Source organism: Nansenia antarctica (genome assembly GCF_963989245.1).
Source record: "Nansenia antarctica genome assembly, chromosome: 7".
NCBI classification, from domain to species: Eukaryota; Metazoa; Chordata; class Actinopteri; order Argentiniformes; family Microstomatidae; genus Nansenia; species Nansenia antarctica.
In genome coordinates this window covers 9301652-9315367 of record NC_137677.1, presented here as the reverse complement: position 1 = coordinate 9315367, position 13716 = coordinate 9301652, and the positions used below count along the sequence as shown (strand labels likewise).

At 40.2% G+C, this 13716-nt stretch overlaps 1 protein-coding gene across 2 annotated transcripts in view; it reads left to right on the top strand.

Annotated features, from left to right (window-relative positions):
* Positions 1-4609: 4609 nt before the first annotated feature.
* Positions 4610-13716, top strand: part of lhx9 (LIM homeobox 9) — a gene marked incomplete at its 3' end in the record, with an annotated part of 9619 nt that continues 512 nt past the window's right edge. The window contains exons 1-5 of one of the 2 annotated variants that reach the window (XM_080536143.1): positions 4610-4849; positions 6120-6322; positions 6922-7289; positions 10656-10858; positions 11577-12169. In XM_080536143.1, the coding sequence (XP_080392269.1) occupies positions 4673-4849; positions 6120-6322; positions 6922-7289; positions 10656-10858; positions 11577-11831 (1206 nt within the window). In that variant the 5' untranslated portion in view covers positions 4610-4672. Of the gene's footprint in view, positions 4850-6119; positions 6323-6921; positions 7290-10655; positions 10859-11576; positions 12170-13716 lie in introns of those variants that run through there. The other variant, XM_080536144.1, reaches the window with a different exon arrangement.

The following is a 13716-nucleotide window of genomic DNA, read 5'->3' as shown; positions in this document are numbered from 1 at the left end:
AATGATACACCTGGATACACCAACAGCTCCTTCGTTGAACAATTATCACTATCTCCACCATTCATTCTATGGTCCATTATATTACAGTGACTAGTTGGAGACGGATATATAGGCCTAGTCAATTGAGAGAGTTTGGATCAGAGAATTCCAAAGCCTTTCCAATAGGGATTCAAAGTGTGACCGGTTCGTGGTTAACATTTATGATAAGGTGAATGAAATTATTTCATTTCTTCCTTCAAATTCAGGAGTTTTCGTTTTTAACATGTTTATTATTCACAGTCATGTCATTCATCATTTAGTTGAAACTATCTCGACGGTCATGCTGTCCAGATATGCCACGCTGATTAATGAAGTTCTATAATATCGATTTAGACCTAATTGAATAACTTCTACATGAAATCTGCATTGGAATGATTTTTGTATTACGCGTGCATGCTGCATCTTGCTGTCCATCCTCGTCAGATATGTAATTCGGGTTGACTGCAGAGACCGACATGATTTATTCACATGGTTTCTGCTATTAGTAGCTATATTCAGAGAGTAAAACACACTTGACTTGAAATTACTTTTATCCATATGGCCGGCCACTGATAAGCCATTGTTTTTGGGCATAATCATGCATGTAGGCCTGTGTGCGCTTATACCAGCTTGGTATTGTATTGGCTCATGAGTTCGTGAGTTTAGAATGATAAGGTTCTATCTCCGTTTAGGGCAGTTCAGAGATATTGAGCGTGAATGTAAGTTTTTACATTCCATTATGTTTTGTGAGATGGAACCTTTGTATTTTATGAATTACTAACTCAAAAATGTCAACATTTTTAAAATAACACCACACAGGCATTAATAGACACCTAATGGATCAGATTATGTAAAAAAACTCAATTTTGACCAAAAATGGAGATAGAACCGTATAATTCTAACGGCACGTCATGAGTTCTCATTATCCTTGTATTTGTGAGGGTTTGCTGGGAGAAGAATATATAAATATCTCCTCACCAAGCGGCGGGTTTTGTTTTTAATTGACACTCACTGACTAGGATACAAGAACCAAGGAACAACCCCCATCTACCGGCGGAATCTGTGCCATCCCATCTCCTCTCAGTCTAACAGTGAAACCGCCTCTCAACACACACGGGCTTCTGCGTGAGGAGGGCGGCTTATCCCCACAGCTAAAGGTAAGTCCAACTTTTATATTAAAACCGTTATTCTGCGCAACCGTTTATTCTGCGCAAATTCCGTGGCTGATATTTTCCGAGAGCGGATAAATGGCACCGGAAATATAAGACAATAAACTGGTGACGATGGGAGCAGACATATTATTTGCATTAATGACAAAAAGGTACATTGCTACTGAGCTCCACGGGATGGATGGATGGGTGATATATGACGGATTTCGTTCATTCACAAGAAAAACAAAACTCAGCATTGAGTCGTCCGTGTTCTATTTTAATTCTAGCCTACGTATCTTATCGGATATTGTTTTGAATACAGTATGTTCTCATGGTCCACATTTTGTTTTGGAAAAAATCAAGGTTGAAATTGGGAAGAGTGTACAGTGAATCCACGGTACCGCCTCTCACCACATGTAGTGGTGGACTAAAAGGTGATTTTCAAGGAAAGTATAGTGGAAAGGCCACTGCCCACAGACCTAAAATGATATATTCTCTCACAAATAGACCAATTTAACCACCCAAACTGTAAAACAACGACGAATATTAGGCCTATTGAAGTGGAAGTGTTTTAGGCCTCTATATCATTTGATCATTTTCTTTATTCCATACCTCATATATTAGCAAACCTGACATAGTTACAGCGCACTTACACATTACTACACGTCCACAGACCGAGGAAGTATTTTCAACAAAATAACGACTGTTTATCCAAGGCATCATTGTTAGAAGCTTGTTAGATGTTCTCAAAAGGCATATCAGTCAGACACTTACGCACACATGTTTCTGTGTGAATCTAAAATGAAAATGTGCAACACAACAGGGCTATTAACCATCTCTGATAATGTTACGTTTTTTTTTTTTTTTTTTATGTAGGCCTATTCGTTAATTTCCATTTCAGAGACGTGGGTATTGGGAAAGCGCGTGCGTGCATTCACTGACGCATTTTAATCCTTCATTCAAATGAAATGTCATTGCTGGAGGCAATAGGGAGACACAAGCATCTAGGGGTTAGAAAACATTTCGTATTCCTTATGAAGATTCGCAATAGAATAATATAGTCTTTGTGATAATGATTCTATATAATAATTACACTGGAAATAGACTTATAGTGTACAGCAATACACCGAAATAGGCTAAAATGGTTTGACTGTAATTTTGGAATTAAAGTGGGCTAATACAGCGTTACAGCCTCCTCTTGGGAGCGTGTGATAAACACGCTGCAATTAAATGTCACACTTGAATTTCTTCTACCATTTTGTGTTTCTTTGTACAAGAAGTAAAATGAATCCTGTGTCTTTGTATCACTCAAAGTTAGTCGTGAGAAACTGACAGAGCGCAAATGGACTCTGCAGTGGGTCCATCTTATCCAGAGTTTAGCCATTTCCGAGTGGTGTTATCTATGGGGCCCAATTAAAGGCACGACTTCTGATCTAGGGGACAAATGGAAATGTAACACGTCTTAAAATGATTGGTGTTGGCGAGAGCATCCGCACCTGCAACTCCGTGGAGCTTTGGGAAGTCTATTACTGGGCCGAAATGAGCAGGAGTTCTCTTTTGTCCTTTGACACAAAACCTTTAATTCACTGAGACGTTTTTTTATTGTCTGTCAGGCTTTAGTCAGGGCCTTAAGGACACACATACATAGATTCGTTATAGATAAGATCAATGAAATAAATAAATCAAAAAACTAAAATAATATATATACAGGGGGTTAATTGTGTAGGCTTTGGATAATTCATAGCTTTTCTTGACGGTTAATCAAAAAAGAGTTATGGCGAAGAAAAAATGTACCATGTTTGTCAAACACTTGAGAAACAAACCTGTCACTGTAGGCTATATTTTGAATAGGCCTAAATAATGTACAATTGAAAAGACAAGGGCCATGTTAATGAATAGTCAGTCGCGGATAATGAGCTTTCATTGAGTGTAGGTTACCGTTTAATTGAGAGAGCATTGATCTCGCTTTAAAAGGACTAATTACATTTCGGACAGAGAAAGGAAGCCTGCCGTCACATTTACGCATGCAAGTTACCTAAATAGATAATGTTCCCCTAATTGAATAATTTCAAGTTTACAATTCTGATCATCAGAAATTGTTAGTTTTGGAGAACTGCATCTATAATCATTTGCCAGAGGATTGTGTAGCCAAACACGTGGGTAAATGGTCATTGTAATTAAATTACGCACAATCTTTTCTAAAGTTTATGTTAGCTTTAATAATTCACAATTCTTTCTAAGGGGTTAATGTAAGCTGCCTCCTATGCCTGCCCCGCCCCAACCTATCTCTAATACACACATACACACATACACACACACACACACACACACACACACACACACAAACACTCTCTCTCTGTCTCTCTCTCTCTCTTTCACACACACACACACACACACACACACACACACACACACACACACACACACGCACGCACGCACGCACGCACGCACACACACACACACACACGCACGCACGCACGCACGCACACACACACACACACACACACACACACACACACACAAATTGATCTGTATGGCTTAAAAATAACAGAGACACTCAACTAGACGCACATTTTAACTTAAGTTTAATAATTCAATTTTGAACATAGCACATGAACACATACTCACAGGTATGATATATTGCCCCATTCAAAATGCACGGCGGCAGAAAGGGCAGGAAAATCAACCTCACCACGAATCACAACTATGTCATAAACGTTTCACACATAGATACTGGAAGAAAGAGATTTCTAGATAATACATTCTTATAGCATGAGCCCAAATAATATTTAATCTTCCAGAGCTTCCTAATTCAATCACTCTAAAGAGTTTATGCAAACCTGCCTAAACCGTATCATGTCTCAGCATTAACATGACTCTAATGTCTGTCCGTAAACCGATAGAAATGAAAAGTAATGAAAATATCAATACCAAAAGTGCTTCTCCATGCACGCTCGCGCAGCCAGCACCGGGGGTCTGAGAGGAGAGTGACAGCTCTTTGTTGGTGCATAGAAATCAGTGGCAATAGAGAGAGGGGGGAACTCCTCCTACCAAATTATCCAAACTGGGCAGAGCTTTTGCTCTCTTCACAAATAGGACACGGCTCTCAAATCCAGGCAGTCCCAACCTGACCTTCAAGCACACGGAGCCCTAACGGGAGCTCGGGGGGTGGACTGTCGAAAAGAAAACACCAAATCCAAACTTCTGCCATCTTAGCCAGTCCATCATTAGACCTCACACTGGCTTTCCTATAATCTGGACTATACTTTTTTTTTTGGGAGCAAGACAATTGACGGAAAGCTCCTTGGCTTGCCACACTTCACTTTCTCCCTCCCTGCACCCCTCATCTTTCCACCGAGTTGTTGCAATTTGCAAATCCTTTTTTAGCTTTTCTGCTTTTGCGCGGAGGTGAGTTTCAGTGTGTGTGTGTGTGTGTGTGTGTGTGTGTGTGTGTGTGTGTTGCCTAGTCTCTCGCCTCCCAGCGCAGTGAGAGTCCGGGGTATATGGAAGTGGTGGGCTGCGAGGCAGAAGCGAGCAGTTGCACGTTGCGCCGAGGAGCCATGCTTTTCCACGGCATCTCCGGGGATCATATTCAAGGCATCATGGAGGAGATGGAGAGGAGGTCGAAGACGGACTCGCGCCTGGCTAAGGGCGTCGGGCAGCTGAACGGGAGGGAGTCGGTAAGAAAAATTTTACATTTTTTTCTCCCTTTTCTTGAAGATTAATAACACACTTTATGACACAATAACGCACGCAGTAACGCCCAGGGAAGTGTGAAGGTAAGTAACAAAGATCCACTTTGGAGAAAGAAATAGCCTCTTGCTTTTTATTTCTTGCTTTTTTTTTATGTTGGATGTCCGTGTTGATATCCATGCGAATTTCGCTGCACTAGAAAAAGATCAGACCAAATACTCAATTAATCTATTATAACACAATTTATGCCATATTTTGGCCTAATATGCTTTTGTGTGTAATTAAACAACACGGGCCTAGCCTTAGACCCTGTTAGGCTATAGCTAATGAATAACAATAACAATTATATGGTTATTATTTGGCTAGTGCTACTATTATTAAGATGTTGTTATTATTATTATTATTATTATTATTATTAAATCATTGTTATTATCAGTAGTATTAATACTATTATTAATAGTGAATCATATATTCCTGACAATATTATTAACCATATTATTCATGATATTATTATTGTTATTATAGTATTCTTATGTTATTGCCACTACTTGTAGCTGCTGTTCTTGCAGCGATAGACAAAACGTGTCATATAGGAAACTTGCCGATTCCATTTTTGAACGGCTACATTTATAATTCTATTTCACTGTAAGCTTTCTCAATTCATGTAGGCCTCACAGCTTCCATTTGTTACGATTAACTGAGTCAGTCCCTAAACACAGTGGGCCCTGTTGACATACTTTACGCTCGGCATGGATTTCTCAGGAGTAATGGTGTTTCATGAACACTGAACTGTCGATATGCTTGTGAAGAGAATGATCATTTTACAATTGTCTACAATTCTCTTTTAAGGCCATGGTATCGCTATGATATCATTTTATATTGTGTTATCTATATAAATGTTAGAAGATTTATACATACAAAACATTTCCCACAGAGAAGGCCTGTATGAGGCACGATGGAAGCCACGCAGATCCACATGACATTCCGTGAGCTCAGAAGGTTCTATCTCCGTTTAGGGCAGTTCAGAGATATTGAGCGTCAAAGTTTTTACATTCCATTATGTTTTGTGAGATGGAACCTTTGTATTTTATGAATTACTAACTCAAAAATGTCAACATTTTCAAAACACCACACAGGCATTAATAAACACCTAATGGATCAGATTATGTAAAAAACTACATTTTGACCAAAAATGGAGATAGAACCTTATAATTCTAACGTAGCGATTCCTCTCTCTCTCTCCCACCCTCCTTTCAGACGATGCCTTCCATGAGCCCGGAGAAGCCCGCCCTGTGCGCCGGCTGCGGGGGGAAGATCTCGGACAGGTACTACCTCCTCGCCGTGGACAAACAGTGGCACCTGCGGTGTCTCAAATGCTGCGAATGTAAACTCGCCTTGGAGTCGGAGCTCACGTGTTTCGCCAAGGACGGAAGCATCTACTGCAAAGATGATTACTACAGGTAAGAAAACACGAGGTTACAAATATAGTTTTTCCAACCAATAATATACTGATACACATACCTGCCCCCCGTCACACACACACACACACACACACACACACACGCGCACACACACACACACACACACACACACACACACACACACACACACACACACACACACACACACACACACACACGCACACGCACACACACGCACACACGCACACACACGCGGCTTTAGCCATCAATAGGTCATAAGATTGGTTAATCGACTAGAAATGTCGAGATGACCCTTGCACGGCATACATTTAGAATACGAGGCTAAACCATGACCATGCAGGCCATGGTTAGGATTTGATAGGCTGCTAACAACTAAACTATACTGAGCTCGGCCTCGGCCTGTAAACTAAACATCAACTAGGCCTACATAATAGCTAATATGGGTTTGTTCAGTGTGCTCTCAGGGGTCTGTGTGCACAAGTATATATCATAGTGTGTGTGTGCGCGTGTGTGTGTGTGTGTGTGTGCGTGTGTGCCACTGCAGGCAATGTTTTTTTGTTTTTTTTGGAAAGATTGTTTTTAAAGCCGTGTTTTAAAGAGTTGTGTCATTGTTCCAGAAGGTTCTCCGTGCAGAGGTGCGCCCGCTGTCACCTCGGGATCTCGGCGTCGGAGATGGTGATGCGCGCGCGGGACTCCGTGTACCACCTGAGCTGCTTCACCTGCACCACGTGCAACAAGACGCTGACCACGGGCGACCACTTCGGCATGAAGGACAGCATGGTGTACTGCCGGGTCCACTTCGAGACCACGGCCCAGGGCCAGGGGGGGGACTACCACCCCCAGCTCAACTACGCCGAGCTGGCTGCCAAGGGCGGCGGCATGGCCCTGCCTTACTTTAACGGCGCCACCGGCACGGTGCAGAAGGGCCGGCCGCGCAAGAGGAAGAGCCCCGCCATGGGGATAGATATTGCCAGCTACAACTCAGGTGAGAGGCGCACTGGATTGCGGTCTTAGTGACATTGGTAGGCTACACTGCCCCCCGACTGTAGACACATTTAGCTCAGTCGTATAGGCTATTCTATTGCATGAAGCAAACCCGTGACGCACCGTGCACGGCGAAGTGAACAGAGCAGTCTATAACCGTTACGGCGATATTCGCAGATAGGCCTGTATACAGGATTTTGGGGATCGTGTCTTGTTCAATGTTTTTAAGGTGCAGGCCTAATATCATGTTTGAACAAAAATGTTGGCCTAGTAATAGTCGAATAACCTACAAAATCGGGGGCAAAACTAAGCATTGGCCCCATTCCGCAACAGGGCCAATCCAATGACGGATTTGTGCTATATTATTATTAGTAGTAGCCTTAGTAGCCTGCTTTTAATATTATCCCTACGTGGAGTAATGTGCGCTGTCTAAATATTCGAAAATTGACCCCTAGTTAATGATTAAAGTGACTTGTATAATTAAGGCTCGTATTAGGTAATAGAATGCGTAAAATGCGCACACACGGGAACGTGAACTCTGACCCATGCACGTGCAGGGGGTAACGGTAATTTGGGATCATTGCTTTTTGCAAAGACCATTAAACGACACCTTTTCGGCTGTCTTCCTGAGGGAAATTGCAATTGCCTCTACACAAGTGCTGGTTCTGACATTACTGTTAATTTTACGTTTAAAAATTGGCATTCATCTGAATGTTATAATCCAGCCCCGCAGCGTCTCTTTTGTTGTCGCTTTTTAGAATTAGTATCCGGTTGAGAAAGTTTGGCATTGTGTGCCAAGTTTCCTCTGTTCTTCATGAATGGAGAGGAATAAGGGTAATCTGCGTGTTAATTGTTCTGCGTTAATTGAAGATGACGTCGGAATCCCTGGCTCGCAACCAGTTCTGAATCCTAGTCAGAGGGTCAGCACAGTTCTCAGGAATACTGGCAACTGCAATGGGGCTACAATGAAACAGCTCTCAGAACAAACACACAGGCCTGTCCCTCGGCAAATGCTTTCAGAACCCCCTCCCCGCTGTAGGCCTATGTTTATTAAGTGACATGCAATGTTTCAGGTCTATGCTGTGAGAGATATTCATTCAATAAAATACCCAATAGGCTGACATGCATGACGCTTTAGGGATTATTATTTTTTTGTTACATATTTTCCTACTTTCCTTGAAACACGATTGGTCTCTTTAAACGATTATCCTTGCCCCAATTTATTTGTATCCACTTCATTGTTAATTTCCATTTTGATAATGCTTTTTGGTTGCAATTGGTAAGACGAATTTGACTTCACTTCTAATTAAGTGCTGTTTATATGGGGTTATATGACTGATCAAAAGTAGTCTATAGGCCTATCAATTTGATCCCAAATTGTCTGTCGAAATCTGTCGAGAAATGTAAACCGACCCAAACCCGTTGAAACCTCAAATTCTCCCAAACCCGTCGACCGAGGTGCTCGGTGGGCTGCTCCCGTGCTTACAGAGACCCCTGGTGGAGAGATGCGGAATAAAAGGCATGATGAGGCGAAGACTGTAATGTAGAAATGTGTGAGCAACTGCAAAGAAGGAGAAGGCCTACTATATATGTATCTAAATTATAATCATTTAGATTATACTGGATCATGGATATAGGTTGGTCCTGCTTGGTCCTGAGGTAACACACTTAGTCACAGCAGTCTAAAAAGAATTAGTTTATGAAATAACATTCAGTTATTGATCAATACAACCAGTAATGAGCCTGCATGTATGTCACCTGTGTCTGTTACCTTAACTACACACAACACATGGAGTTGATATCTAGTTTAACAGAGATTTGCATGTGCATAAGAAAGGGACTGACATATGCAGAATCGAAATCTTGGAGGTGGATTCTGTATGCTCAAGCAAACAGCCATTCATATTTAAATCTAAATTGTTGTCCGTCAAATTCTGTGAGAGAAATACTAGTAGTTTGGAACATAATTTGAAGGTGTAAATTCATTTTTTTATTTTACTCAAAAAGTGTTAAAGGTTAAAAACTATAGATTCTAGACGCATTCCCTATTTGCAGATACAATTAGCACTTTGTTAATACATCTGTTATGGTCAAAGAAAGCCTGGCTTGTATACCTGTGTAGTAGGAAGACTGTAATAATTTATCGTAGCAGTAACACTAATTACTGTGGTAACAAAATGATATTTACAAGCTACATATTACTTATATTACAAATGCTTAGTGATGGAATTAACAACTTTTTATTGATACACAATTATTCCCTATTCCACTTGTGTAATTACAAAACTCATGACTTTGTAGTTGACGAGTGTTGTAGCAAGTAATATGACTTTGATAGAATGCTTTTCCAGCAATTACTAGGCCTATGAGCAACTTACATTTTACCCGTAAAGTGTAGAAGTTCAAATGACCATTGAAATACCTATGATAATATTTGTGTCACAACAATATATTAGCTGAAAGTTACCATTGCAAGCTATTAATAAGATGTAATCAATCGTATTAATTGAAACTACCATTTACCATTTTACCATAACCATTTGCTGACTCATATTGTGACACATCTTGAAACGCTCCATAGTCAACTCCAACAAGCACACAATCTTCTTTGTTATTAATAGCATTTATAGTATGATATATAGTAAGACCATTTTTACATTCTCACATCTCTAAAATGTTTTTGTGCCAGAGATTTTAGTACATTTGTGTCTATATATAAGGAAATAGAGATCTATTTAAGCAATACATATTATATTGTAACATGATTTAAGGAATATCCATTTTAAGGAACCCTAACCCTTATTTTAACTACTAATACTACTCAATTGAGAATATTTTTAAGTGAATGTATTTTTTCATTAGCATGAATGTATACTGTCATAACAGTAAGGTGCATTTCTAAGAGTAAGGTCGGAATCTTGAAAGACGTTATTACTTACTTTAAACACAGAGATGAAGAGGGCTGATCGATTCATCAGCATGCATCTACTTCATACAGGGGTCGGGGTCATTGTAAAGACATGAAAGAGCTAATATTGATTTTATTATCTCAGTGACTGTAAAAAAAAAAAGAAAAAAAGAAAGAAGCAACTATGTCCCCAACATGCTGTGCTGTATCTTATTTAAGCTGTTTCAACTCTGTATCTTATTTAAGCTGTTTCAACTCTGTATCTTATTTAAGCTGTTTCAACTCTGTATCTTATTTAAGCTGTTTCAAGTCTGTATGTTATTTAACCTGTTTCAGGTGTGTATGTTAACCTCTTTCAAAGCTGTTTCAGGTGTGTTGTGTCTTATTTAAGCTGTTTCAGGTCCTTGGCGTCCGGGTTGTGGTTGATAGCGAAGTAAGACGTCTCCTCTTCCTCCTCAGGTTGTAACGAGAACGATGGGGACCACTTGGACCGGGACCAACAGTCCTACACCAGCTCACAGAAGACCAAGCGCATGCGCACCTCGTTCAAGCACCACCAGCTCCGCACCATGAAGTCTTACTTTGCTATCAACCACAACCCTGACGCCAAGGACCTAAAACAGCTTGCCCAGAAGACAGGCCTCACCAAAAGAGTTCTCCAGGTAAGCAGCCCCCATCGACCGAACCTCACCGCTTGTACAGTACTACTCTCCATCCCATAATTCTCTTGTTTGACGACGAGTCCCATTGAAATCATCTTTTGTTTTGGTTGGTTTGGTTGGTTTTCCCCCATTCTTTCATTGGTTTTTCTATAGGGGGTCATCTGAACTTTTGAGTTACAAATGTTGTTAGGGTTGTGTGTAATATAGGATAATGGTATTTCTAGTGGATAGGGTTTATATGTTTGACACACCCAGTCTTTTGGGGTCATTGGTGCGAAGGGTAGCTTCATGTACCGAGAGAGAGAGAGAGAGAGTGCACAATTCTATAAGGATCTCCTGAAAAAACTAACTGTGGATGAACGTAAACCATATTCCCACAGATTTTCTACTGTATTAGATTGTTGTTTTGATATGGAATAGACATGTGTTACTCTGGATGGATGCAACATCCCTCTTCCAGTCGGTCCATTTGGATTTGGTTAGTATACTCCCTGAGCCCAAAATAATGGTGTCAAAAACAGCAGCCCATTTTTCAAAAAACCTACGTATTGTGCTTTAGGATTTACGCTTTAGTGGTGTGGAGAGTCATGTAGTGGTGAACATTGTGATATCAAACAAATACTTAACAATTGCATTTTACAAGAAAGAAAGACAGCAAGAATTTGATAGAATATGACAAAACATAAACCAAAGTAAAGCCGTTGGGATTGGTTTGCAGGTATGGTTCCAAAACGCAAGAGCCAAATTCAGAAGGAACGTTTTGCGACAAGAGAATGGGGGTGTTGATAAGGGAGACGGCACCTCACTCCCTCCGCCCTCGTCCGACAGCGGCGCGCTCAGCCCTCCCTCCAGCGCGGCCACACTAACAGACCTGACCAATCCCTCTATCACTGTAGTGACCTCTGTCACCTCTAGTTTGGACAGCCACGATTCGGGGAGCCCTTCACAAACTACCTTGACAAACCTTTTTTAACAAGCTATCTCTAGCAAACTCATTTTTGTTTTGTTTTTCTCCTCAATTTGCATTTAATTTTTTTAAACACCTTTAAGCAACCAGAGACAGCTCCTTGGGACAGGAAGTACTGTGTTGTACACAAGAAGTACTGTGTTGCAACACAAAACCAACAGCAACCACATTCAAACACAAGGACATTATTTTGATGTGTAGCATTTGCAACCGCTTGGCAGCTGAGTTTGTAGTCAACATATTTTAGTGATGGTTTGTGATGGAACGTTTTGATCTGGACGACACTGAAAACTGAAAACTTGCAAAGGATTCCACAATCCTGGACAGAACCCAAATGGAACTATTTATTGGCAAAAGTAAATCATTGTTCTTTATTTGATTTTACTTGTCCATGTTATTTGATTAATCAATAATTGATACATTTCTGATAACAAATGTAATACATGCTTATTGAACAATTACAAATAGTAGTTAATAGTTTTGCCCTGGAAATCAATATGTATGCACTATATCACTATCCTATTTAAAGTATATTTCAATCTTTCCTTTTTGGAAATATTTGAAATTTGAATTTGCGGAATGTGCCATATGAGATAATTATGAAACCAGGCTTTAATTTCAGCCTGTGTCTTTTAGATACATTGGGATTTGATAGGACATTGGATTATTGCACCAGAACTAGAATGTTAAACTCCTAAATTGCAATACCCCAAAACCCAACCATTACAACTCAAATGCCAGGTGGATGCTGTAACCTCAACATGCATTTTTGTCTTGACATACACCTCAACTGTGATAAACAATTAAGAACGCAACTCTACTGATCTGTGCAGTGGTAACTGTTCAACATGTAATGCAGTCACATTGATATTAGACAGAGTTACAATAGAAACCAGTGAGTGAAATTCTGATTGGGACACAGACAGTTAATGGGCACTGTTTTGATTGATTGTTTTCATGATAGAGCACTTGTACAAAACTGTTGACCTCATTGCTTAACAATACTCAAATGGAGAAAAAAACCCATCAATAACGTATCTGGATCCAGCGTGCCCGTAGAATAACTGTTAAATTAAATTGCACAATGACAATATACTGCCCAGTGAAAAGTGCATTATTATTATCATCATGTTGCTCAGGGTAACCATGTGATTTGGAAAAGGGAAAGAGAGAAGAAAAGGAGAAGGAGGGTTGCAGATTAGTTGACATTAACATGAACATGACCTCAGATAGGTGGAGATGTTAGGGCCAGCCAGCGGGAACACCATCCTCCATGTTTTCTCCTTTTGGACCATATTTATGCTTTCTTTACGGACACTTGCCACTGAACAGACCAAAAACATGAACGATTGGCTGAGAGATGGAGCGAGAGAAAGAGAGACAGACAGAGAGGCGGGAGTCCTTGTTGGGGTTAAAAAAACAAACATTTAATTTTAAGTGTCACGATTTGTTCTATTGTAGAACGAAGCGGTACTCTAGATCTACTTGATGAAGTAGATGCCTAACTCAGTTCTACTGTGTGCCTTATGCTATAACTTGGAAGAAAGTTTGTGAAATTCAGGATATATGTGTTGTTTGTTAACTGATTCACATCCTTTTTGACGCCTCACTAGTTTTGTACTGTTTTGCATCTTATTTCTGAAGATCTTTTTATGGTGTATCCTGTTAAAAGGGGGCAGCGATGTCATAGAAAGCATTTGTGCACTCTTTGAGAAATAGTTGGTTAATCCAAGAATCTTATATATTGATCTTCGTGTTAATAGTTGAGTACAGTAAGTGTCTATCAAGATTGTCCATGTTTCCCTGTTTCTTGATAAAGATGGTGTATAGAAACTATTTCCCCTTAAATATTTATGGACCAAACGGTTGTTATATATCTTATTAAATTTGT